Genomic DNA, 25,447 nt, shown 5'->3' on the forward strand with positions numbered 1-25,447 from the left:
ATTAGAAGACAGGGCCAATGTCATCACGTTTATAAACCTGCTCTCGGACGCAGCCACCTTACTAGATTGAGCACGTCGCTGCCTATTCCGAGCGAGGCATCGGCACGCGATGGACGGGATATTCGGTAGGGACGGGATCACACCACGATGCCAAGACCTGTCATTTCTTTTGGGTTGGGGACGTGGCTATATTGCTTCTTGGGATCGCGACCCGATCCGGACGACCCGCACAATTGGGCGATGCGCTTTCCTGATCAAATTTCCGGCGGACTCGGAATCGAAGGAAGAAGAAAGGAAAATGTCTCTCAATTTTAAGATGAGGCCCATTTGTGGAGTCGTTGCTTTCCCACCCGCGCACCCCTACTCTTGCTAAGAGTTAAAATTGAAGAAAACACCCATGATCGCGGGCATGGGTGCGACACATGGAATGGGCCAGCAGGTGAACCCACGCGCAGCTGCCGCGCAGGGGGGGGAGAGGAAAGGAGCTTTCCCATCTGTTCCCCCATGGCACAGGCCCCATCACCGCCTATTCTGAAAAGAAGGAGAAGGGGAGCATGGGCTGGGCTAGAAGCGAATAAAGACATGATTGACGCCCGCCCATCTGGCATCGTGTCGATTCCTTCCCGGTTTGGGCACCTCGTTCACTCACTCGCTACCACTGGGAATCGTTCGCATTCCGTCCAATCTTTTGAGCCCTATAGAGTTGATGATCGCTATCGCTACCCACTAATACTTACGATTAATAATATACGATAACGTACTACCTACTTATACACAAGATGCCGTCGTTATCGAACCTGTCCGCGCTGGCGGGCTTCCTCTCTCTTGCCGCCGTCGCCGTCGACGCGAAGCCCATCAACAACTATTCCGTCACCGCGCTGCCGCACCACAGCAGCGCCGTCAACGCCACGAGCTCGAGCTACCCCAACACCAAGAACGCCACTTCCATTAGCAGCAGCCACCACTACTACGACACCGCCGGCAAGAACGTCACTGGCAGTAGCGGCAGCGGCAGCGGCAGCACCTACTCCACCTTCAGCAACAGCACTAGCATCATCAAGAATGGCACCCACCACGAAGGCGCCATAAACTGGGGGGCCCTGCGCTGCCCCGAGGACATGGACGACGAGAGCGGCATCCTGCCGACGCCGACCTACGGCACCGAGGGCCGCGCCTGGATGGTCTGCTCCGAGACGCTGATCCAGGCCCCGCCGCGTCGCGTGTACGACGCACTGGTCGACTTTGGGCGCTACCGCGACTGGAACAGCTACGTGACGGATGTCGAGATCGTGCACCCCACCACCTCCCGCAACGCGACGACGGCCAAGGACCACGGCGGCAAGGTGTACGAGGGCATGGAGCTGACTTTCACGTTCAACGGCCTCGGCGGCGAGGGCGTCGTCACGACGGGGCCCGAGGTGGTCACAGTCCTGAGCGGCGGCGGCCGCGGCAACTGGGAAACCCCCGCGACTAGCGGCAAGAAAACCGGTGGTGCTCAGTTGATGAACGCGTACCGGTCCGACCTCTCGGTGGCGGACGAGCTCATCCGCTCCGAGCACCCCAACGTCATCACCGTGGCGGACGAGGGCTACGCGCGCCTCGTCAGCTGGGAGACGTACTACGAGGGCAAGTCGACCGAGACGTTCAAGCTGCTGCGGGCGCAGATGCAGGCCCTGAACGATCAGCAGGGCGCGGATCTGAAGGCGTATCTGGAGAAGAAATAAAAAACAAGTAAAACCGATAGAAAGAGAAAAGAAAACGAAACGAAACGAAACGGAGAGGGTTTGAGGGGGGAAAGAAGGGGGTCGTTTGCGTCGTCGCCGTGGGGAGAGTTTTTGGGTGGGGAGGGGGGTTAGGAAAGGGCGGAGAGGAGGGATCTGCGAGGAGAGGCGAGGCGAGCGAGATTGATATGGGGTGGTTTAACCAGTTGATGTTGACGTTCTTGACGATTCTTCTTACTATTTGCCTACAGATACCTTTTGCTACTTTTTTTGCTCGGGAAAAGAGGCGAATAGCGTTTGCTGTTATCATTGCCTTTTTCATGGCGTTTTCAGCAGATGCATCAAATGACATTCTTGTATATACTTCAAATACCTTTGCTCATGGCGTGCATTGCTCAGAATACATAGGTATGGACTGCTTCCAATGCATCAAACGATTGAACGCCACATGCAAGAATTGATCAGTGCTGTGGGAGTATTGGCCCCAAGGTAGTATCGTATCTCTCCACCTACTCGCCTCGCTGTCTTTGCGAGCGACATCAAGCAGATAGATGACAGTGCATCTGTCCCTGTTGAAGAGCAGAATACTTGGACCACGATGCTATTGAGAAGTGAGGCTATGTTAATGGAATTGAATGCAATGCGACTGTAGATGCCGTAGATGCGCCATCGCACGCCATTAGCTGGTTCAATGTTCAATAACACGGCGGGTACCTGCATCGCTTATCTTCAGGGCATCCCCCCACAGCGCTTGGCTGGAAGTGGCCTGGCGCTATCGGGCGTGGCTGGGGATGAGACAGGAACGGTCACGAGTCAACAAACCGAGGCTTGAATGACGCATGCAGACCTCCCATATCGGAGCTCGTTCGTCTCTATCTATCTATCTATCCATCTATCTATCAATCTTCCATCTTCAAACATACATTCTCTTCCATTATTTCTCATAGGCATCATCGTTGGGAGGGCTAATTCGGGGCTCTAATACTACTCGTCGCAATGGTGGGATTCACTCGCCTGCACCTAGCCTGCAGCGCTGCGTTGCTAGGCACCGCCTCCACTTATGGCATCCAACAGCCCATGGCGGCCCATGACGCGCCCATCGCCGCAGCAGCTGACCCGGCTGGGGAGGCATCGAAGCGGCCTCTCGTGAGCTCCAAGGCGCTGCAGGATTCCATCAAGGGCGAGCACCTGCTCCGCCGCGCGAAGAACCTTTATGAGATTGCCAAGCTTGGCGAGGACGAGTACAACCACCCTACGAGAGTCATTGGAAGCGACGGTTGGTGACACCTCAATCTGCCCACCTTTGAACGATGACAGGTTGCTAACACCATTACTAGGTCATCTTGGTACCATGGCCTACATCTACTCGACTCTGGCCACATTGGGCGACTACTACAACATCTCGTACCAGGCTTTTCCTGCGGTGACCGGACGCGTGTCCGAGTTCCGCCTGGTTATCGGTGATGAGGTCCCCAAGTCCGCGGAGCCCATGTCCCTGACCCCACCCACCAAGAACAAGGAGCCCGTCCATGGTAACCTCGTCTTGATTTCCAATCAGGGCTGCGATGCCTCTGATTACCCTGCTCTCCTCGAGGGTAACATTGCCCTGGTTTCCCGGGGCAAATGCTCCTTCGGCACCAAGTCGGAGTTCGCCGGCCGCGCGGGCGCCGTGGCTGCCATTGTTTACAACAACGAGGAGGGTGAGGTGCACGGAACCCTCGGTACCCCGTCGGATTTCCACGTCGCCACTCTTGGAATCTCGGACTCCGAGGCTGCGCCGATCATCAAGAAGCTTGAGAAGGGCGATGCTGTTGATGCGATCGCCTACGTTGACGCCGAGGTCAAGACCACGATGACCGACAACATCATCGCCCAGACGCGCGAGGGCGACGCCAACAACTGCGTCATGCTTGGCGGCCACAGCGACAGTGTCACGGCCGGCCCCGGCATCAACGACGACGGCTCGGGCAGCATGACGCTGCTGGAGATTGCGACGCAGCTCACCAAGTTCAGCGTCAACAACTGCGTGCGCTTCGCCTGGTGGGCCGCCGAGGAGGAGGGCCTGCTGGGGTCCGACTACTACGCCAGCACGCTGCCCGAGGAGGAGAACCAGAAGATCCGGCTCTTCATGGACTACGACATGCTGGGCAGCCCCAACTTCGCCTACCAGATCTACAACGCGACCAACGCGGCCAACCCGACGGGCTCGGAGGAGCTGCGGGACCTCTACGTGGACTGGTACGAGTCGCAGGGCCTGAACTACTCCTTCATCCCCTTCGACGGCCGCAGCGACTACGACGGTTTCATCCGCGCCGGCATTCCCGCCGGCGGCATCGCCACCGGCGCTGAGGGTATCAAGACCAAGGAGGAGGAGAAGATGTACGGTGGCAAGGCCGGCGATTGGTACGATCCTTGCTACCACCAACTGTGCGACGATGTCGGCAACGTCAACATGACTGCGTGGGAGCTCAACTCGAAGTTGGTCGCCCATTCCGTCGCTACTTACGCTGTTTCCTTCAAGGGCTTCCCCAAGAGGGCCGCTGTGGCGTCCACCGAGGTGTATGAGCAGAGCACCAAGTACCATGGAACCAAGCTCTTCATCTAAGTAATTGGCTTGATGCGCGGAGCATCAGATTGTTGAGAGGACATGTGTACACAAATCAATCATGTATGTATATTTGGTCGGCTTAATAGAGACTTGGATAATTATCATCTTACTTGTCATACGGAAGGGGCTCGACCGATGAAGATTCACCTTGCCAAATTTAGTGCGACTATGTGCAAGGCAATCGCAGGATACTAGATGCGGTCGGGTCACATCCAATGTTATTCCGCTCGCGACCTGATTGCCTGCCACGTAATCTGTTGCGCGAGTACCGTTCTATCAGATCAGATTGTGCCGCGATCTCATCATTAGACTCGTAAGACTCGAAAGCTCTATGAGCGGCTGCGCCAGGAGAGGAAAGGCGAATCTCACGAAAGATGACGTATCACCAAAATGCTTATGAGTTTCTGCTTCATCCATGCGCTGGCAGATGACGTGCCTTGCAGGAAACATTTTCCTCGTCCCGTGACATGACGCTTTCGCGATCTGAGCCAGTAGTGAGTGCATGAAAGGGTGACGTGGATGGGCGATGAGCTGTCTGTTTCATCATCGCCTAATGACGACCGCTTTCGGGATCCGCGTGTGGCACACCTTTATATGCTTAACCTTCTGGTGCGACCTGTTGCCTCTCGGGCAAGCCTAGCGATTGGACTTCGCGTCGGAAGCTTGTGTGTTCTCCGAGATTCAGGGACAAAACGGGAGAGGACTTGTTTGCTTGCTCGCAAAGCCTTACCAATACAACCTCGACTCGACTCGGAGCAAACAAAGGGCTGGTTGTGTTACAGAGGAGGGTGATACTGGGTCGTGAGAGGACACGATATCGGGCTTCCTCTACTTAAGAGAAAGACGTTGTCGGCTGCGGTCCTCCGAGATGTGAGCAGTTCATCTTTGCCAGTCTCTATATACCTATATGTACTTGCCCAAAATTTATCAATCCCCGCTTTGCGAAAGACGATACCCAGGCCAATCATCATGTCCTTGACCACGTCCACCTTCACCCGGGACGGGACGACGTACCCGCTCCCGCCCCAGACCACACCGTTTAGCCCCCAGGCAGACCCGTGCGCGTCGACCTCCATCTTCTGCCCCTGGATTATCGGCCAGGAAGCATCGCCGCTCGGCAGCCAGGTCTGCACCCTGGGTTTTACGAGTAGCAAGGACGGGGCCCCCAACTTCAACTCGCAAAGGAGCGAATGCTACCCCCCGAGCTTTTTTACCGTCTTTAGAGAAGATGCAAGTGAGTGCAGAGGTGATGTGGAGACGCCTTTCCCCCTTTTCTGGTTTCTATGGCGTCCTTCTCACCCTCCCTTGGTTTGATTCTTTCTTCCACAGGCGATATGCGAAATATCTGTTCGTTCTACCAGGGGGGCTTTCGTGCTAGACTGATTCTTATCCCTCCCCTCCCACACAACAGACGCCGATCCCGCCTACCCTGAAGACCAGGACATCATCACCTTAGCCTACCCCGGCAGCGCCTGCCCCCAAAACTGGGCGACGGCGTGCAGCTACGACATCACGGTCGCCGCCTCGGACGACGCCGACGGGAAAGCCACGACGAGCCAGCAGGCGTGGTGCTGCGCCTCGGGCTACCAGTGCACGACGGCCTCGGACGACTTTGGTGACGGCAGTTCTTCCTCCTCCTCCAGGCCGTTCCAGCGGCAGTGCTACAGCTACCTCAACAGCCAGACCGAGGTCTGGGCCTCGTGGGACCCGCCCGCCACCCCCAGCGGGCCGGCGTCCGGCAACAACCCGACGAACGAGTACTATACTTGGCCGACTAGCATCACCTGGCAGCCGCCTCAGAACCAGTGGACTGTCTTTCACAAGCCGCTGCCGCTGGCGGTCAGTTCCTGGAGTGGCGAGGAGAAGGGGGAAGGGGAGGGTGGTGATAAGGAAGGGGGGGCCGGCGGCGGCTGGGGCTACGAGGACGGAGGTTGTTGGGAAGGAGCCTGTCGGGGCCGAGCCTACGAAGGGTGGCTGAGTAGTAGGGTTGTGTTTCGACGACGTGGTGTGGGAGGAAAGGGGTGGCGAAGGTTAAAGTTTCTTTTCTCTATCACTTGCTTATTTCCACTGGATGATAGAAGATCGATCCAATGTACTGCAATACGTTATGGACCTTTCAACATGTGGTTTGAAATTTGCTTAAATGTACGCCACCATTGACATGCTCGGGTTTCCTCTCAAACTCACTTGAACCACGATGAAAGAAACTTTTAACCAGGAACTGTGATCCTGCTCAATGGAATCGTTATTCTGGCGCATCCGTGGATCAGCCAAAGCTTACCGTGCTTATTCAACCCGAAAAACCAGAGGCACAAAGAAAATGTTTCGCTCCTCTCTCTCCAGTCGCGCATAAACCAAAGTATTATAAAAAACTGCCACCCTCGCTACGATTTGAGGTTTCCATCGCCATTCCACATGCTTGACTCCATTTACACACACCTGCATCATCATGATTGAGCATAAACAAGACGCCACCATGTCCAAAGAAAAAAGCGCTACAGTCCACTATTCTCCCGCGACAAGCCGCGCTCGCTCCGATGCACTGATGAACGAGTCGAGCCAGACCACCCGTCCTGAAACCGCCGGCCTACTGGGAAGCGAGAGGGGCTTCCCTCATACTTCTGCACCAAGGGACTACCAGACTATCGAGACACAGCAAGCCGGCATAACCCCGTTCTCACACGACGAGTGGAGGGGCATCGACGACTCCAATTCTATACAGTACCACGGCAACTATTGCCTACACTGTTTCGAAGTCGCCGTCTCCTGCCTCGCGGTCTTGGCTTTCCTCAATATGGCCACGCTGCTTGTATGCGATTGGATGGAGATACGCCACGGCGACTGGCTGTACCCGGCGAGCTTTTGGCTCCTGGTCGTCCCCACGGTGGCAGTGCCTATTCTGCTGTTGTTGCACGTCCGAGAGAGGTTGCGGGCTGCGCGATTGGCCATTTACGACTGAGCAGTCGCGAGGGAGCCGGTGATTAAGAGTCCGGGTGAAAGGCTGGCATATATTGTTTAAGTAGTTGGATAGTCTTGTCCATGTGAGACATCAACCGCGGCACTGTGAATCTCTCTATATTTTCAACGGTGTGCAGAATATTTCGATTAACTACTAGATAGCGGCCCCTATAGTATTACGGCTAGTCGTGTTGCCGTTGACCAAAGCCTCCGCCACGACCGGACACATCAGAATCTGCGGCGAAGCATACCGCCGCCCCTCCTCGTCGCCCATCCTCTGCAGCCCCGGACACACCACGATCTTCTCACCATGATTCCTGCTACTACCCTCACCCTCACCACCCCCATCACCACCGCCCCCCTTGTTGTTCTTCGTAGTAGTGATAGTAGTAGAAACCACCCGCCTCTTCCCGTCCGAGTAAGCGAACCCGTACTCGGCCGGCTGCGAGAACAAGAGGTAGCCGAACGTGGCGCACTCCACCAGCGTCTCCCGCAGGTCGTTCTCCTGCTCGTACCGCGCCAGCGTGTCGGACTCGTCGTCGTCATCATCGTCTAAGTCTTGGCCCCGGGAGAGGGCGATAAAGGGGGCGAGGAACCGGTTGAGTTCCTCGGCCAGCCGCTGCGCTTGCTGCGTGCTGATGTCCTCCGAGGGCGAGAGGGGGCTGATGGCGCGGTGTTCCGTCGAGGGGCGGTTGGTGTGGCGGAGGAGGTAGACGGAGAGTTGGCGCCATTTGGTTAGGGCGGTATGGAAGACTGGCAGCAGAGCGGATATGGTTAGCTAGGTGTTCAGTTAGTAGGCCATCGGCCACCTTACCATCCAACTTTCCCCGTTGCTGACCGAGTTCGGGCTCGGACTCGCTCAGGTGTCGGGCAAATGCGGCCACGAAGGGCGGCAGCATCGAGATCGACGAGCTGGAGCGTAGCGCGGTGCTGCCGAACGCGACGCTCATGATGACGTGGCGAAGGGTCTGGAATCGCGTGCTGGGGTTGAGGGCGAGGTGGCTCAGGTGCCTCGCCAAAGACTGCTGTGCGTTGCCATCCCCTTGACCGATAGTGCTGTCGATGCCAAGCTTGACCAGGACCAGCGCCAGATCTTCTGGGTTGACAGCGCCGTCTGGGACGGGCTGCGTGTGATAGTGCTCGGCCACGTGCCGCTGGATGGACCGGTCTAGCGATCGGAGCTCAGACACCAGCTCGCGGTCTGGCTTCACGTCCATCAGAAACTGGTCCAGTGGATCGAGACTGCGGTTGGAGGGGGCGGCGATGGGTGCGAGCTTCTCCTGGGTGTCGTTCTTCACGGGGTAGTAGGATGCCGACTGAGGCGGCTCCCATTGTCGCTTCCGTCTCAATAGTATCCATGCTGCCACAGCGCCAAGAAGAACGCCGGCTATCAGACATCCTATCGCGATCCCGGCAATGGCTCCGGCGCCCAGCCCGGAACTCTCGAGGGCGGCTGGGCTGGTGGCTGCGGGGCCGCTGGTGGTAGTCGTTGTGCTTGTTGGTGTTGTTACGAATTCCGACAGTGTTAGTGAGGTAGTCATGCTGGACGACGAATCTGTCGTCGCGGATGTGGTCGTCATTGTGTCGTCTGTGACAGCACTAGTACTTCCTGTGGGTAAATAAACCCCGGGTATGGTGCTGACATCTGTAATGTCCGATGTTGCTGTTGCCGTCACTCCATCGACCGGCGATGGCAAATATTCATCCCACGAAGGCACGGTGCTAACGGTTCGCATGACCTGTTCCGACAAGAGTTGGTTCCCAACAAAGACACTCATGACCACCTCCACAATCGACGCGCTCTCCCCCGGAAGCATCACCGTCGTGGTTCCGAACGCATAAGACCGATCCTTCTTTCTTTTTTTTTTTTTTCGATTCGTACCAAGGTTCCCCGGCAGAAACAAAAGACTCACAAAGAGCAGGTTACCTCAAAAATGATAAACTCAAAAACAAGGTATCATATGATCGTCCCCCGGGTAATGGCTCAATCAATACCTGGTCTGTTTGCCCGCAAATGAAACTCCGGGAAAGAAAAGAGCGTTGCACTCGGCTAGACGGCCTGATGCATGCTGCTGGCTGCGTTGGCATGATGTGCTGTTATATGACGATTAGCAAGGGATCGATACAGATTCAAGGTGAAGAAACCAGGAGTCATCCCTTCCTTTCCCAATTTCGAGGCCGCGAGGAATCCAGCGGTCGTTACCATGGGTCACATCCCACGAAGCAAGGCGCAGCAGCAGCAGCTGCAGTCATCTTGTATTGCCAACATCCATTCCGCCCCTGGCGGATATATACAGATACATAACATGGTGGCACTCCTTCCTGTTGTCTACGCCTGGTTGACCGTTGATGAGGATCCCGTACCTTGGCTGCCATAAATCCTCATCCACTTTTGTATATATACTCTTACCCATAGCTACTACATCTTCTCTGGATACGTTCAACTAGAATATTTTACACTGGGGTCAAAGGCTCGGGGTGCATGCCAATATCAATTGAATTATGCCGCCCGTACCGCGGGAAATCAGGGAGCCAGTGTTCGAAGCGGGCTTGGCGGCACAGCATTCCCAAGATGAGGAGTCGGGTTGGTTTTCGGCTTGGTGACCAACTGCATTTCGGGTTGGCACAGCCCGCTTCTAAATATGGAATGCGATTGTGGTCGTTGGTGCAAGGGATGTGATCCTTCGGCTCGTGATTGGCTGTCGTGAGCAGGGGGTGTTCGAGGAAGAGGAGAGGGGAAAGGGTCGCATTTCGCAAAGCTCATGGGTTAACAGTAAGGGATGACGCTCACAAGCAGGTACGCTGAGATCGCATAATTGCCAGCCGCAAACCGTCGCTTGTTTGCTTCATGAAGCAACCAAAGTTTGGCGTCATTGTTGGTCAACTATGCTATGTCGTTGGCCATTGTGAAACATATAATGCGCCCGGGAGAGAAGATGGTGTGCGTGTGGGGGCTATAGGTGGTTTGGGCCAATCAGAAATTTGACAAGTATAGCAGAAGGCCCACACACGCTTTCCAGCCCTGTGGGTGTCCACGCAGCTAGCATTGTGACAGTTCATCGGCCGGTAATGTGGTGCAACTCTTCCAGCTCGGGCCGAAACCGAAGGAGTAGGGGCTGTCATATGGGAGATGGGTAAGCCTGCATGCATACAACGAATCCTGTGCGGGGAGATTGTGGCATGCGTTGGGCAGTACAGTGTTTTTGACCTACTGTGCGATGGATCCGGGGGCTGAATCGACAGCTGTAATTCGGGTTGCCAAAGATATGGGTCGCCCCCCTTTTCTATCTCTCCAGATTCGGTGGACGGTTCCGGCTCCTCGAGGGATCGGCAGACATACATACAAACGGATATAGGCACTGGTGCAGGTTTTCCTTCTACAAAATCGTCTGTCACCTTTAGTTACAAACCAGGCCAGCCCGGCAAAAACCAAGAACGCATACAGAGGCTAATCTCGAATATAGGGACCAGCACCCGAAACTCTACACCCAAGATGCTTCAGACCATCCAGCCAGCGATGTTCAAATGAAAAGCTCAATGTCGAGTCCACGGTTCGACTCACAATGAGCCGGCTCCTCCAGTGACAAGAGTCGGATTATCTAAGCCAAAAACGCCATTGAGATGTGCTTGAAGTGTTGGCCTTGCCGCAACGCGCGAGATGGCACTCTGGCAGGGAGAAGCGCGTTGTTTTCATGGTTAAAATATGAGCCTGGTCAGGCAGATTGGTCAGCCTAGCCGTGGTTTGGGCTCCCAAGAGCGAAGGCTTGTCGATCATCCGCCCCGACGAGGCGTGCCCCTATTGCCAGGGTCAGTTGGAGGCCGCGTCTCGACATCGTCGAGCCGGGAAAGTTTGACAACGGAATTGGTGGCCATTATGTCTTATGGATCACCACGAAATCATTGTCTCGCAGTCGGTTTCTGATATATTTTGCTCGAGGACGGGGTGGCCGAGGAGAAAAGCCATTGTCCGGCAACCGTGATCTCAGCTCAGCGCCAAGATGGGCGCGGGGTGCCCGGCTAGGCTCATAGCCATTGTTGAGCCTCAAGCTGTGGGTTGCGGTAGGACGCAGATAGGGTGTAGTGGCGTCGCCGTGGCGGCTGGGGCCTCCACTGAGCTGCCGGAGGACCAAATAGGTTCAGAAAGACGATCTAGAACTGATCAGCTTGGGCGTTGCCCGAGTTAAATGTAATTTCCACTAGAGAAAGCAGGCTGTTGGAGGAGTCCGGCGGTTGGCTGAGCTAGTCGACGCCCACGTCGATAGTGCTCGATGATAATCAGCAAACATCGACTAGTCCGGCAGTGCTTTTAGGGTTAAGGCTGTGACACAGTGGCAGATACAATGGAATCTCGAGTCAGAGTCAGATCTGGAGTTTCCCAACGAGCCATCACACCAGCTTTTATTGGGAAACTCCAAAGGCGGTTCCTTCAAATAAGGTCGCGACTTAGGTAATAGGTCGTGGCTGAGCCCCTCCTCCCCCAAAAAACAAATATCCAGGGTCAGAGTTGGTTAGTCCCCGGGGCTAAGCATCCTTCTAATAATAGACAGGGTCCTTTTGCTGACTACCGCTCCACGCAAAATAAGCCGGAGCCTCCTCTTGGGATCCTCCCCAGCTCGCCAGCTTCTCCAAATTTTTGACCCAAGGGAACGGTTCTAGGTCCCCTGCTCCCTGCTCCCTTCCTTGAGCCCTGTCCAACTCAACCAGCCAAGCCGGGACTCGGACTTTTCACCCACTTTCCTGCATGCAGGCGCAATTAGAGGTGGAGGGGGGCTGGTCGGTTCTCCTTCTCGCACTGTTTCGTCGAAGCTCGAAAGAGTTAGAGAGCGACGTGCACCCGCATACGGCCTGCAGCCAACACGACGAATAATAAAGACATGGCCCGTATATCACATCACGCTATTACCACCGCCGATGCAATCTTACGAATTCGATCCAGCAGGGCGGGCAGGCTGGCCAAACAATTGATTGACCTTTTATGACAGGCCATCCAACCCATAGCGTCTCAGCCGCTGCTCTCCGACTCTTTTCTCTTTTTGTTTTTGCTCCATTCCGACTACGGCTCCACCATAGCTGACTACAGTTTCCTAATACTCACCCAAATATATGATATTATACATGAATCTTACAAGCAGCGGTTCACCGACTTAATCATTGTCACTAGTTTGGTCAACCATGAGCTCCGACGACGAAAACCCCAAATCGCGGTACGGCCTGTCCTGCCCCTCTGGCGGGACCTTCTATATCTGCCAGAATAGCCCGACGCAGTTCGTCGGGTGTTGTGCCACTGACCCATGCAAGAACGACGGAATATGCCCGGACGATTCCCTGCGCACGTCGAGCTTCTCCCAGGGCAACTACAAAGATATTGATAAGGAGGCTTGCGTCGGCGGCGGGGCCTGGTACACTTGCGCCGGCATCAGTCCGCCCTTCTTGGGATGCTGCCTCAATGACCCTTGCAATAATAATGGTTGTTCGCGGAGCAATCTCACAGCCGCGAAGCTCTCCAGCAACCCGGCCGAGGCAGCGCCGTTCTTGACGAGTTCCGCGCCGTCGCCCACTTCGAGTACCTCTACATCTACCCCTTCCTCCGCCGCTTCATCCACATCCGCGCCATCATCGGACTCGGATTCAAAAGGCTTCCCGGTCGGTGCCATTGCCGGCATAGTGGTCGGTGCCGTCCTCGCCATCGCCGTCATCGGCTTCCTGCTCTGGCGCCTGCGGAAGTCGAAGAAGACGTTCTACCACCCCCCGCCAGTCGCCCAAGTGCCGCCCTCACCGCAAAATGAAGCCCATCCACACCATCCGTCCGGGATGTACAGTCCTTACAAAGGTAGTTTGTCTTTTTTTCTGTTTCTCCAATGTAACATCGCTCAATCTGACCGCGCAGCGCATCTAGACACCTTCCACAACAACGGCGGCACCACCCCGACCACGCTGGTCAACAGCTCGGCCACCACGACGCCGCGGCCGCCCGAGTCCTTCTACGACGCCCAGTCGGTGCGGACGTACTCGGCGCCGCCGCTGTCGCCGCACGGGGGCAGCAACCAGAGCCACTGGAGCCCGCCGTCGGTGCGGCACAGCCGGGTCGTCTCGTCGCACTCGTCTTTGGGGTCCGAGTATGGTAGCGGCGCAGGAGCAGGGGGCGGAGGAGGTGGAGGGGGACACGACTATCTCGGCGCCAATCATCATCATCATCCCGGGATGCCGCCGAAGCGATACAGTGGACAAGCGCAGCATTTCCAGCCCATGTCGGAGCCCATCTCGGAGCTGGCGGGGAGCGAGGTGAGCGGGCCGCAGGGGACGGTGAGCGAGATTGGGTGGAGCGATCGGGATGAGGAGCGGTATAGTCACCAGCAACCGCAACGGCAGCAGCAGCAGCAGGCGGGGCTGGGGATCAAGTAGGGGTTGGAGATTATTTGGTTATCAGCAAGCGTATACTAATAAAAAGGGAGGGTTGTCAACTCATTGGAATAATACGAGCTCTTAAGGGCATCCAGAAAAGTTCATCTCATGTTGCTTCCAACCTGCCAAGACTTTTTTCGAAGAAATTGTTTTGGTCGCCGATGTGACTGATCGCAAGGGCCACGGGTACGCGCTTGTCCAGGCAGAATGCATGCAGATACCCGTGAAAAATTCACAACAGTGCTTTCATCAGGCAACGCAACCTGATGGCTGCCTGTTTCTTGACGCGTCGACCCTGCCGGGGTAAACAGTCATAAACCCCTCAAATCCATTCGCGACGAGTGAAGATTTCTTCCTTCTTCATAGCCCAAACGTTTCTTGGCGGATGCAGAAGCCGCCTGCTGAAGTCGAGATGTCCTCTCCAAGCATGCCAGCCTCAAACATCTTCAACGTATCCGTTCCCCTTCCGAACGAGGTCACTTGCCATATAGTGACAATGATCATCCGTGCCCGTGACTTCAGACGGGTACAACGCCTGCGACTCGTCAGCAAGACCTGGAAAGCGTGGGTCGACGAGGTCCAGATGCAGACCGGCAGCTTTCTAGCCTATCAACAGAAGTTCTTTAACGCACCCTTTTGGCCACAATACCTCGCTCGCCTTGCTCTCCGTGAACGACAAGAAGACATCTCCCCAACGCTTTGGGCCGTCCGCCGGGCCGCCGAAAGGGTTGCTGGGTATGGCGACCCACCGCACGCGGACATGGATGCCGTGGTCAAAGAGTACATCGTTGAAATATGCTTCCTGGGCGAGCTGTGGCTGGGTGACGATGGGGCGCGTGGTAGACTGAGAAACATTGAAGCGGACGATGAAAAAAGATTGGGAGACCTGATGTGTGACTCCTACATGGAATACTATGACCCCAACATCGTGCCAACCCGCGAAGACGTCCGGTGTATGGAGAGGCAATTCCCGTGCAACACGTGGCCAAGGTCGGTGGATGGGGAATTTCAGAAATCTGGCTTTGGCGAGAACGAGCAGGCTCGTTATGATCAAGCCCTTCTAGCCACAGCTGCTTTGACCAACCAAGTGGCCTTCGTGAGAGAAACACTGCAGTCGATGGAAGGTGTCCCAGGTGTCCGAGAGTAAGAAAGTTGACATTTCATCAAATTCATCTTTGACACTAACAAGCCCGACAGGACTGTTGTCGACTTCGCTCTGGGTGTCGCCGCCTACAAAGGCCACGACGAGGCAGTCACTCTGCTCCTCGACGCATATTCAAATAAGGGAAAAGCAGGAGAAATCGTCATGATGTATGCGAGCAGAGGCGACAACCTTGCAACCCTCGAACTGGCCCTCCACCTTGACTATAAGGAGTACACCCTAAATGACGCCATGATGGAGACCACCAGCCTGCATATCTACCAGAGGCTGTTCCCGCTGGCCAAGCCCGAACTACAAAACGTCCCATATGTACATATGGACTATCTGGATGTTCTGGGAGAGCACCTGTCCGCGATGGCGCGCCGGGGCGCCCTGCCGATCATGGAATACATCATGGAACAGGACATCCCAGGCTCGGCCTTTTGGCAGCCCTCCCATCCCCACAACAAGCCATCTCTGGTCGAGGAGGCGGTGCAGGGACGACAGGCCGACACCCTGCTCTGGCTTCTGGAGAGAGGCTACGGCATGAAACGCGAGACGATCAAAGATGCCGCGCGACGTGGGAACCCCGCCATTGTGCAGGCTCTCCTGCCTCATGACGACGGCCGGTCCAACAAGGCGCGGGACACCAAGATAATCGCGCTGAAGGACGCCATGAATAGAGAGCACGATGAGGCGGTCCGGGTCCTTCTCGTCGGTCTCCCGGTCTCTGATGGGTGCCAAAGAGACTGTGCTATGGAGCAGGCGAGGCAGGTGGTTGAGGAATTGAGTGGAAAGCCCGGCGGAGGTTGGATCCAGCCTTATTTTGAGCATGATTTGTGGTAGTTCCACCATGTTAGTCATGACTTTGTCGTACGTTGGCCGGGCTTCTTCATTGCGGCATAGGCGGTCGTAGCAAAACTCGGCTGGCTCGGGATTCGCGTCGGATAGGGGTTGTTTTTCATATCACCGCAAAGGCTATTGTTTCGTCCAATAAGTCTTGTATGCTTTCGTTTCTTATCACAGGCGGCGAACTGTTCGTGCCCAATGGCTGTGAATGACCCTATGCTTGTGACCCTAATGCTTGCTGTACCAGCCCAGACTCAAGGCCCTGTCTTGACAGAAATGATCGCTGCCGTATACATCCACCAGAGACTGTTCCCACTGGCCAAAGCAGAGTTGCAGGAAGCTAGATACTATCTCAATGTCATAGGTCGTCACCTGATTCTGATGGGTCGCCGCGGTGCCCTGCCGATCCTGCGATTCCTCCGGCAACTAGACATCCCGGCGAAAGGCCGCGTCTGTTCCAAGAGGCGGCGCGGAACGACTGGACGGAGACCGTACGCTGAGCTCGAGCCGGCCGCGCGTGCTGGGAATCCTGCCGCCATACAACTTCTTGTGCGTTACTGCAACGGATATACGAGCGAAGAGAGCAAAGGGGCGCTGAGAATAGCCCTAGAGAAGGAGCACATCGAGGCGGCCAGGGTGCTTTTGAGTTCATAGCAATTCTCTGGGCGCCGCATCGAAGACAATGTGATGGAAGACATGAGGCTTGGCGGACTGGAAATGATGGAAAAGCTGCTTCGTGAACACAACGCCCTTCGTGAACACAACGCCGGCGTTGTATCTGCTCTTTGAAGGATACGGGAAAAAGGGAAAACCACTGGGTGGGTTTGGCAATGGCTTCGTAAAATCAACACTGTGTCTGACATCTCTTACAATAATAGTGAACACTCAGGCAATACATTGCTGAAAAAGTGGTGGTTGTGAGGAAAACGGTGCTAATTGGTAAAGGATTAGCACTCGAGTACTTCTTATAGCTGTATATTTGTTCATGACATAGAAGCGTCATGCCTAATCGTTGTACCTTGTGCCTGCGGCCCAAGTGATTTTTATACCAGTCCAAACTCCCAACTTTGTAGTGGCAGAACTGATGCGTGCCGTCTTTTCCTCGGCGGCCCTCGTACAGATGATCGCCTACGACTATAGCCCAGTGGGTTAAGACCTCGCGAAGAGTTGGGCCAAGGATCGCACGTCGCAGAGCTAAGAAATCTTGTGTTCTGCGGATGTTGGTCTGTCGATGGTTTACCTTAGGTTCGGCGGTGGTGTCGTCGCTGCCAGAAGAGAGCGATTATTCCATTGGATTTGCCGAGGGGTCCAGGAACGTATTCGAACGAGCTGATCCTTTCTTGAGGGGTCTTAAATGCAATTCCACCACTTTTGTCAAAGCTCTGTCATAGGTTGACCGGGAGGAGTCGTCGTAGTAGGGATACTCGCAGAGAAGTTGTCTAGCTTAAGATCTTCACTGAGCGCCGAACACGTAGTGTAGTTGGGGTTGATTCACGAATAATTTCCACAAACACCATGCTGGAGAGACTGACGTAGGAGGCGCCCGGCTAGTTTAAAAATAGGGATATGCTGTGCTTGGCTTACAAGGCTGGAAAGTAGAAGGATCTAACTAGCGTGGGAGGACATCGGGGACAGGGGAGGAAAATGAGGGGACGGGGAAGTGGGTGTGTGGTAGTACCAAGAGGTATGATCCGTCTGAGTCTGCCTTGTCCAAGTTAGGATAACTGTTCCACAGGCGCAGCCTGCTCATATAGCTATGCAGCCTGCGTTCGGAAGCCACCCTTCGGATAGTTACATGCAATTAGCGGTGGCGTGTTTCATCTCCGGATAGACGAAAATAGAAATCGGCCAGCCTTGAATGCAGGTAGATACAGAAGTCAAGTTGCACAAAGGGCGTATACAAATAGAAGTTATCATCCGATGTCGCGGGAAGATTAACTTGACATACAGAGACTTAATCTACCAGGTCCCTCCCACACGATGTCAGCCAAACAAATCACAATGCAGTTGACAGCCTCATGGCCCTGGCAAATGTTTCGCAAACTATTGTGCCATTTGACTCCACTGTCACTTATAGCGTTCATCGGCTTCTACCACGGTGCGCTGTATCACAACACAACAAAACCCATACAAGACATATTGGAGCACCAGCACGACGTTGACAAAGTACGCCCTCTACTTGTCAAGTTTAGGAGCTTGAAAGATCAAGAACTGACCTTCGTTGAAAAGGCCGTGAGTCTGGCTGTTTCGCCTTCAATTTAAAGTTCACTTTCGTGAATTCACTGGCTGATTAGAGCAAAACTTTCCAAGGATAGGCACTTCTTTCTGCTGCTGCCGTCATTGGCGTCTTCTCCTGGCCCGGCACGGCTACCAGCTTCTGGCCGTGCCGGACTCTGTGGTACTCGAGCCTGTTCCTCAGCATTTACGCATTGGTCAGCTCCTCCCAGCTGCGTCTCCTTCAGCAACTGCCTGGTACGAATGCCGAGGCTGTCCCTTTGGGTGATGAGGAGATACGCCGGTTACTGCTCTCTGTTGCCCGGGAAGACCGGAAAATAACGACGCCAAGAAGCACTGAGGAAGGCAATGCGCCTCCCAAATTCAAAACTTATCCAATTTTGACGTGGACCTGGCAGTCCCCTATTATGCTGATGAGTTATTCGTGGGTTTTTTTCTTGTTGGGGTATCCATGTTACATATTGACGCCCCTGCTTCCTGAAAGCCAGGAGCCTACGAAGCTGGTGAGTATCGCGTTGTTCTTCGCGAAACCTTTCGAAGATGACTCAGATTGTCCATACTGATCAGCAGCTTCAATCAGGCTGTACTAGTACCAATCGTTATAGGTGTCCTCTCTTCTGTTGAATTTCCAGGTCTGTAGTAGTGTAGTCCTTTCAAGGCTGCGATGTTTGAAGGCCAAGTAGTGCCATAATGGCTTGACATCGTCATAAAGGAGATCATGATGTACATTGGTGATGTATTACAGCCAGGGGGTTATACGTATCAGCGGTACATTTCATACTTGGTCACGATGCTGGGCAGCGATTAAGAGATATTAGGCATTTGAATCATACCAAATCAGCTGGATACACTGGGACTTAGCCTAAGCCCTGATTAAACCAGGGTAGCATGCATGAATTGACAGCTTTTTATCTGAGAGGAACAAAGGCATACCTGGGTACTCTCTATGTATTTTCGACTCTATACCACCGAGAACCCATCTACTACCAGCGATACCTGAAGTTTACATTCTCTCTGTCCGTCATATCCAAGAACTCAGACCCCTCTTTTTGGTTGGCTGCCAACCTGTCTCGCCTCTTGTTCTCCCACCTGTAGTAAGCCATGAGCACGCCTGTCAGCACACAGGCCAGAGCGGAAGTTACAAGAATCGCAATCTTCGCTGGGAGGTAGTCGGGCTTGTCTGCATCTCGAAAGGTCAGGGGGCCAATGATGTTACCAAGACCTAGGTTGGAGTTAGTCTCACGCTTTGGTCTTCCCCACCAACCGACTCATACGCCCAATAAGGGGAAGGGGAGGGAGGACTCACAGAAAGACATTAGCAAAATGGCGTTCATCGTCACCTTCTTGGTGTGCCCGGCATAGTTGGCAGCCGAGTAGCTGTACAGCAGCGGCAAGCTGCTGCCAATGACGTTAGTCAGGTAATTTCCCGCCAGCAGGCCGCCCTTGTTGTCGGGGGCGGAGAAGGCGAGCAGGCCGCCGCCCAGGACGCCGCCGAGGAGCAGGACGGCGATGACGAAGGGGCCCCGGGCGTCGTAGCGGGCGCCGAGGACGCACGCCGCGACGATGGTGACGCAGGACACGACGCCGCTCGGCACCGACAGCAGCGCGGCCTCCTTGCTCGTGTACCCGAACCCCTTGATGATGGTGCCCTGGTAGCTGCTGACGGCGCCGTTGGGCACGCTGCTGGCGACCATGATGAGGGCCAGGAGCCAGGTCTGCGGGTCGCCGACGAGGCACTCGCGCGCCTGGCGCCACTTGAAGCGCTTGTTCTCGATGCCCGTCTGGTTCGCGCGCACGCGCTCGATGGCTAACACCCGTTCGGCGTGCGTCAAGCCTCTGGCCGTCATGGGGTTGTCGGGCATGAAGACCATGACGAGCAGCCCCACGGCGACGGTGACGAGGCCGAAGAGCAGGAACATGGTCTGCCACGACCGGAAGCTCCGGGAGGCGTAGTGCTGGAAACCGAAGGAGGCGAGCGCGCCGATGATGGTGCCGGTGCCGACGCCCAGGTACCAGAACCCGACCCGTAGGGGCTGCTCGCTCTTCTTGTACCACATGGACGTGATGAGGATCAGGGCGGGCGCGACGGCGGCCTCGAAGCAGCCGAGGAGCACGCGCAGGGTGACGAGGGCGGCCCAGTTGTTGGCCGCGGCCGTTACGGTCACCATGGCGCCCCAGAGCACCACGTTGGCGCCGAGGTACTTCGCGGTGGGGAGGCGCTGCATTAGGTAGCCGGTCGGGAACTCGAAGGCGAGGTAGGTCACGTAGAAGACGAGGGCGAGCTGGCTGAACTGGTCCCCCGTGATGCCCGTGTCTTCCTGGAGGCCCATGACGTTCGCATAGTTTACTGGAAGCTCAATAAGAAGGATGTTGGGTGGCATTGAATTGAAAAGGGGCATAAGATGGTCCTACCTAACGTCTTGTCCAGGTACTGTAAGTTGTAGCAAGCCCCTGATGAGCGTCAGCAGATGGCTTCGCTGGTTCAATTGCAGACAAGCCAGCTACCTACACATGAGGGGCACAATGCGCCAATCGATCTTCCGAACCAACTTCTTCTCGTCTACCTCAGTCATCGTCCCCGTGGTCTCGTGGTTCATGAACTCGAGTGCCGCATCGGCATCGGTGGGCCTTGGCACCTGCATCTCGGGGTCCTTCGCCGGCGTCTTCCCCTCGTGGTTTTCCTTTTCGAAAGACATACTAAACGATGTGCTTGGAGATCAGGCAAAAGGACGGCGAGAGTAAGCGTCGCTCGAACCCAGATTCCTGGTAGTCTTCCCCGAATGAGGATGTTGAGTTGGTTAAACCAGCGGGAATTGACAGGACATATAAGGTTCTCTCAATTGTCGATGGAATGCAGGAGGGACGCAGACCCAAATGGGACGATACGTGACATATGATACGACGCAATACTTATGCAACTTCATCATGCTCACCATGTCCAGTCTCGGGCGCCATAGTTGGGGATCCCGATCTTATCTCTACCCTGGTTGATACCGACCAGGGGCCTGGAACGAGGAACAGCATCATCCAATTGTACAAGTTGCGCCAATGCATGAGAGCCTCATCGAAGATAAGCTCGCTGTCGGTTAACGCCATGCGGGGATGATCATGACGTGCGGGATTGGAGATGGTCAGATAACATGCTTGTAGATAAGAGTGTTCGGCAGCATTACCCCAAACACCTGCCGTTCGGCTGCAGTCGCAAGCCACCGGAGCCAGGGGTCATCTCCAACAAGCCGTGCCAACAACGATCATTAAGCATCGGAACGCGATATGGAAAGATCCCATTATCGAGCTGTGCATGACCCTCTTCCTCCCGCAGCTGTTCGATGCCTTTTCACACTGAGTCAGACCTTCAGACGTCCTGGTGACAATTGCTGGGCAAGCACGACTGTCACATCTTGATTGACAGGGATTGATGGCACGATCGCTGAATTCTTTTGGTTATAATCCTTCTACCACTCGGTTTCCACGGTCGCAACCTCTCAGAAACCCATGACGTACGGCCATGTGCCGTTGCATGCTGGCCTGACATACCTAGTGCTTCATTGAATCAGCCAGAAATGCCAATCAGGAAGCCCTGGAGACCCCCAGGTCAAATTTCCTCCCGGCGATCGTTGGCCTCAGCCTTGTGAGATTGAGCACGAATTGCATGCCGTTACATTCAGTACCCAGTCGCGATGGCAGCCCGACTGCGGCTGCCTACCGATAATGCACCCTCGCACCTCCGCGAATGCGGAATCCTTTCATGTCCTTAGATTTCGTACTCATGAGGAGTTGTGCGGTGAAACGAGCACGACGCTATCGCCTGGGGTTTTTGTCAGTAATCCATGTGAACCCCTCCACCGATACCAGAATGCACATACCTCGAACAAACAGCATCTCTGACTTCTTCGTTACGGTCTGTTCATGGTCAGATTTCGGCCTTCCATTCGCGCCGTCAAAGTGAACGAGGTCGTGACTCACCCTGATCTCCTCATCATTCTCATCGTCATCCACCACGTAAATGGTCTCGAGCACATCGCCCAGAACCAGGTTCATGTGACTGTCGTAGGCCTATAATGCAACAAATCAGTTTGACAAGTTCTTGCGCGTGAGTGCTCCGCAGGGGGGGCAGAGAGCATGACGTACATGTAACCGTCCCTTGAGTTCGCGATCTCCTCGCAGCTTGACGAACACAACCTCGTCCAGGAGCAGGCGCACAAGATCAAGCGGCTCGGCAATGGAGCCGGCGACGGCCGAGTCCTCAACATCAGCCATGGCGCGGTATGGAATTGGGAAGGTGTGGTGGTGAGTTGGATATGCCTTGTTGCGACGTGAAGTTCGACCCAACCTTGCTGCGGATCGGAAATTCAGCTTGACAAGCTTCACCTACGCGGGTCGATTGGGAATTGGTGGGGCAGTCGGTTGATGAAAGTTTGAGGCTTGTGCTATGTGGCCTGTGGCTTGAGCATTAAGAAACGAGCCACAGGCGACCTTCCAGCCACGCTGACCCTAGCAAGCCTGCTTGCAGGGAAGCCCATGCTTCAGCTGTGGCTCGCGCCCGCCAAAAGGCCCTAAAACAAAGATCCGAGGTTGACCATGACACGAACCGTCAATAAATCCACTCCACTATTCCCCATCGTGACGAAGTCATGAAGGTGCCAGACAGGTGCTTTTCACGACCCGCTCCTATCGCCGCTCCCTATCAATGATCGCGGCTTCTCTGGCGGTGGAGTTGGCCGGGCCTCGACTGGCGCTTCACTGTCCCGCTAGCAGAAGAGGCCCGTTGATCGTCGCCCGTCCCCGTCCGCCATGCTCACCAATTCACTGCCGTTTCACTCACACATCAGGTCCATCCCGGCGACCATGGACCCACGCGGGAACACGGTCTTGCCAACCCAGGCTCTTCCACGGGACTGCCTTGGGCACTGAAGAGGCCATCCTTCTGGCCAGGCTGGAATCCCGGTATCCATATGTCAAAGCGTCTACGCCGCCTACTTACCCCTTCGAGGGTCGAGGGCACATGGCACAAAAAGTAAAAGAGGAATTGACTTTGGACCAAAGCATGGCTGACCTCCTGCAAGATCGAGATCCCCATGCTGATGTCAAAGTCTCCCGACAAGCTGAGTTCTACTTCTTAGAGGCCTTGGACTCCATGGCGAAATGGGATTCCCGGAGGCTGTCCATCTACCTCCGGCGCATCGCATTTCTCCCTACTGCGGAATTGCAGCAGGCCATCGCAACTCTCCCGCGTACCACGATTTCGGAATTTCTGCGGTCCTTGGATCCCAAGAGAGTCGCTGCCGACAGCGACCCGACTGATGGAACGCGCATCAGCGTGGGAATGTACCAGGTGCTGAGCCTGGGACAGCACATGGACAGCTACGGCACGCGGAAGCTCTTCGGAAGGCTGCTTCTCCGCATGAATGTGCTGGTGAAGTGCGCCAACGAGGCGGGCTTGACGCTGGACCCCGAGGACTACATTTCTCTCTTCCGGGCCTACGGCTCCCAATCGGACATTGCCGGCGCGAAGCAGCTGTGGGACCAAGTCATCATCGCACAACAAGTTCGACCCGGCCCTGAGATTCTCTATGAATTCATCAAGGTCAGGTTTCTGCTCGATCCCATGTACTACGGCTTCGACAAGGCTCGTGTCGCCGTCAACCCCCGCAACTTACATAGAAAGGGCTATTTACGGTTCCACCAGTCTGTTAGGAGATTGGACAGGTTCAGGTTCAACCGCCAAAGGAAGGCTTACCGATTTGGGCTGGACAGAAGCTCGCCCAAGGTGGCCATGTCCCTGAGTCGCCGCATAAGAGGTAAAGGCCCTATCATGCGATTGTTCAACAGCTGGGTCGCCAGACGCCACCCCATGACGGAAGAAGTAATGTGCTCCTTCATGATCGGGTTTGCTCGCGCTGGCTCACTCCGAATGGTCGGCCTCAAGCTGCTCCCTGCTCAATTTGGCATCCTGACGCAAATGAACAAGTCGACGGGCGAGATTAGGGCCGAAACACTCGCACCCAACATATCCACCAAGGCCAACCGCCCGCGGCATAAGCGATACTTCATGCGGCCTTCAGCTCGCCTGATGAACACGATAGTGGAAGTCTACTGCTCGAACGGGCAGCTGGCCTGGGCCATCAACCTGCTGGAATTCATTTCCCGGGAGTACCATATGTCGATCCCGGCCGAGACTTGGTTCGAATTGCTGGAATGGAGCCACGTACTCTCCAGTCGCTCCGTAGCGACGGCCTGGAAGATGGCCGGCTGGCACCAGCAGATCCCGGCCCGAGAAGCCACACAGCTCGTGTGGAACATCATGACGCAGCCGCCGTGCAACGTGCAGCCCGGGTTCGACCAGTACGCCGTCCTCCTGCGTTCGCGCATCGCCAACGGCCACTTCCTCCGCGCCGACGATGAGTACCTTGCCCATATGCGCGCGCTGTACGACGAGCAGTGCGCCCGCTACGAGGCGGCCGTCTTCGACTACATCAGTACCGTCCGCGATGGCGTTTACCAGGTCACCGCGGTCCTGAGCGCGTACCAGCGCGCCCGCTTCCGCAAGCAGCACATGTGGTTCACCCTCAGCGAGATCTGCATGTACAACCTGAACAAGCTCCGACCCCAGCAGCTGGCGGACCCCCGCGCCGTCTGCGACGTGCCCGACTTCATCATGGCCCACACGCCCTTTATCCAGAACCCGGCCCGCTACCGCCTCGCAACCGGCTACGTCAGCCTCGCCGACCCGGCGCGGCCCGCCACCAGCCGCGACCTCTGGCACAACCGCACCCACGTCCCCTTCCACATGAAAGTCAAGGGCGTCTGGCGCGAGGTGCCGACCCGCCTCGTCGGCCCGAATTCCCTCGGCGAGTTCAAGAACAGCCGGCTCAGCCCCCTCCCGTTACTCACGGCCTCGCTCGACGCCGTCCGGCTGCCGGAGCCGCGCACGGCGTCGCAGTGGTACGAGCGCCGCAAGGCGATTAGGGAGATCAAGGAGGAGGCGAGGCGGCGGCGGGCGGCGGCGCGGAGGCTGGCGTCCGAGGGGGAGGATGTGTATGATTTATGAAGATGATGGTGGGAAAAGAAGGTGTTTGTTGGTTAGGGGATGGGCTTACTTGCGAGGTGGCATTGTGTTTTAGGTACATATTGTACACATACTGCATCTAGCTGTATATACACGAGGCTCTCCTCCCTGCTCTCATCTTCTCTGGGAGAGCCGATATTGAACATATCTGGAAAACCCGTACTCAATGATGCATGGCAGTGAACGCGACTCTCGTCACATATTCTCAAATCAACCTTTGGGGTAAATGGCCGATTCAAGGGGCGCGCACGACATCCAAAACTCAAGTCTTGCTGCAAGGTAAAGAACGAAGGGGTATAACGGTGTAAATTCCGAATCCTGATAACTATCTACAATCGAATCTGACATCTGCCTGACATCGTATCTACATGCTCTGCGTGTTCTCATGCTTCGCTTTTTCTTTCCGGATTTTCGCAATTTTTACTTTCTTTCTGAAGACGGGGAGGGACCAACCAAGTCAGTCA

The 25,447-nt window shown here is 55.5% G+C and overlaps 10 protein-coding genes across 10 annotated transcripts; 6 read left to right on the forward strand and 4 right to left on the reverse strand.

Annotated features, from left to right (window-relative positions):
* Nucleotides 1-779: 779 nt before the first annotated feature.
* On the forward strand, nucleotides 780-1,724 carry PG985_009918 (uncharacterized protein; the record flags this gene model as incomplete). Its single annotated transcript, XM_066829686.1, has 1 exon — nucleotides 780-1,724. The coding sequence occupies one exon, from the start codon at nucleotides 780-782 to the stop codon at nucleotides 1,722-1,724; it is 945 nt and encodes a 314-aa protein (XP_066682076.1).
* Nucleotides 1,725-2,717: 993 nt separating this feature from the next.
* Nucleotides 2,718-4,326, forward strand: PG985_009919 (uncharacterized protein; the record flags this gene model as incomplete). Its single annotated transcript, XM_066829687.1, has 2 exons — nucleotides 2,718-2,997; nucleotides 3,059-4,326. 2 exons carry the CDS (start codon nucleotides 2,718-2,720, stop codon nucleotides 4,324-4,326), a joined length of 1,548 nt encoding a protein of 515 aa, XP_066682077.1.
* Nucleotides 4,327-5,298: 972 nt separating this feature from the next.
* Nucleotides 5,299-7,288, forward strand: PG985_009920 (uncharacterized protein; the record flags this gene model as incomplete). The annotated part of the gene is made up of 3 exons (XM_066829688.1): nucleotides 5,299-5,563; nucleotides 5,741-6,307; nucleotides 6,831-7,288. 3 exons carry the CDS (start codon nucleotides 5,299-5,301, stop codon nucleotides 7,286-7,288), a joined length of 1,290 nt encoding a protein of 429 aa, XP_066682078.1.
* Nucleotides 7,289-7,441: 153 nt separating this feature from the next.
* PG985_009921 (uncharacterized protein) lies at nucleotides 7,442-8,867 on the reverse strand (the record flags this gene model as incomplete). Its single annotated transcript, XM_066829689.1, has 2 exons — nucleotides 7,442-8,040; nucleotides 8,102-8,867. 2 exons carry the CDS (start codon nucleotides 8,865-8,867, stop codon nucleotides 7,442-7,444), a joined length of 1,365 nt encoding a protein of 454 aa, XP_066682079.1.
* Nucleotides 8,868-12,459: 3,592 nt separating this feature from the next.
* PG985_009922 (uncharacterized protein) lies at nucleotides 12,460-13,689 on the forward strand (the record flags this gene model as incomplete). Its single annotated transcript, XM_066829690.1, has 2 exons — nucleotides 12,460-13,117; nucleotides 13,175-13,689. The coding sequence occupies 2 exons, from the start codon at nucleotides 12,460-12,462 to the stop codon at nucleotides 13,687-13,689; spliced, it is 1,173 nt and encodes a 390-aa protein (XP_066682080.1).
* A 1,453-nt stretch (nucleotides 13,690-15,142) lies between these two features.
* Nucleotides 15,143-15,664, reverse strand: PG985_009923 (uncharacterized protein; the record flags this gene model as incomplete). Its single annotated transcript, XM_066829691.1, has 1 exon — nucleotides 15,143-15,664. The coding sequence occupies one exon, from the start codon at nucleotides 15,662-15,664 to the stop codon at nucleotides 15,143-15,145; it is 522 nt and encodes a 173-aa protein (XP_066682081.1).
* Nucleotides 15,665-15,955: 291 nt separating this feature from the next.
* On the forward strand, nucleotides 15,956-16,333 carry PG985_009924 (uncharacterized protein; the record flags this gene model as incomplete). Its single annotated transcript, XM_066829692.1, has 1 exon — nucleotides 15,956-16,333. The coding sequence occupies one exon, from the start codon at nucleotides 15,956-15,958 to the stop codon at nucleotides 16,331-16,333; it is 378 nt and encodes a 125-aa protein (XP_066682082.1).
* A 2,564-nt stretch (nucleotides 16,334-18,897) lies between these two features.
* Nucleotides 18,898-20,610, reverse strand: PG985_009925 (uncharacterized protein; the record flags this gene model as incomplete). The annotated part of the gene is made up of 4 exons (XM_066829693.1): nucleotides 18,898-19,136; nucleotides 19,221-20,261; nucleotides 20,327-20,365; nucleotides 20,424-20,610. The coding sequence occupies 4 exons, from the start codon at nucleotides 20,608-20,610 to the stop codon at nucleotides 18,898-18,900; spliced, it is 1,506 nt and encodes a 501-aa protein (XP_066682083.1).
* A 1,071-nt stretch (nucleotides 20,611-21,681) lies between these two features.
* On the reverse strand, nucleotides 21,682-22,174 carry PG985_009926 (like-Sm domain-containing protein; the record flags this gene model as incomplete). The annotated part of the gene is made up of 4 exons (XM_066829694.1): nucleotides 21,682-21,722; nucleotides 21,781-21,817; nucleotides 21,881-21,970; nucleotides 22,046-22,174. 4 exons carry the CDS (start codon nucleotides 22,172-22,174, stop codon nucleotides 21,682-21,684), a joined length of 297 nt encoding a protein of 98 aa, XP_066682084.1.
* A 787-nt stretch (nucleotides 22,175-22,961) lies between these two features.
* On the forward strand, nucleotides 22,962-24,965 carry PG985_009927 (mitochondrial ATPase expression domain-containing protein; the record flags this gene model as incomplete). The annotated part of the gene is made up of 1 exon (XM_066829695.1): nucleotides 22,962-24,965. The coding sequence occupies one exon, from the start codon at nucleotides 22,962-22,964 to the stop codon at nucleotides 24,963-24,965; it is 2,004 nt and encodes a 667-aa protein (XP_066682085.1).
* Nucleotides 24,966-25,447: the final 482 nt, after the last annotated feature.

This window comes from Apiospora marii (assembly GCF_038362585.1).
Source record: "Apiospora marii strain CBS 49790 chromosome Unknown utg000006l_segment0_segment0, whole genome shotgun sequence".
NCBI lineage: Eukaryota > Fungi > Ascomycota > Sordariomycetes > Amphisphaeriales > Apiosporaceae > Apiospora > Apiospora marii.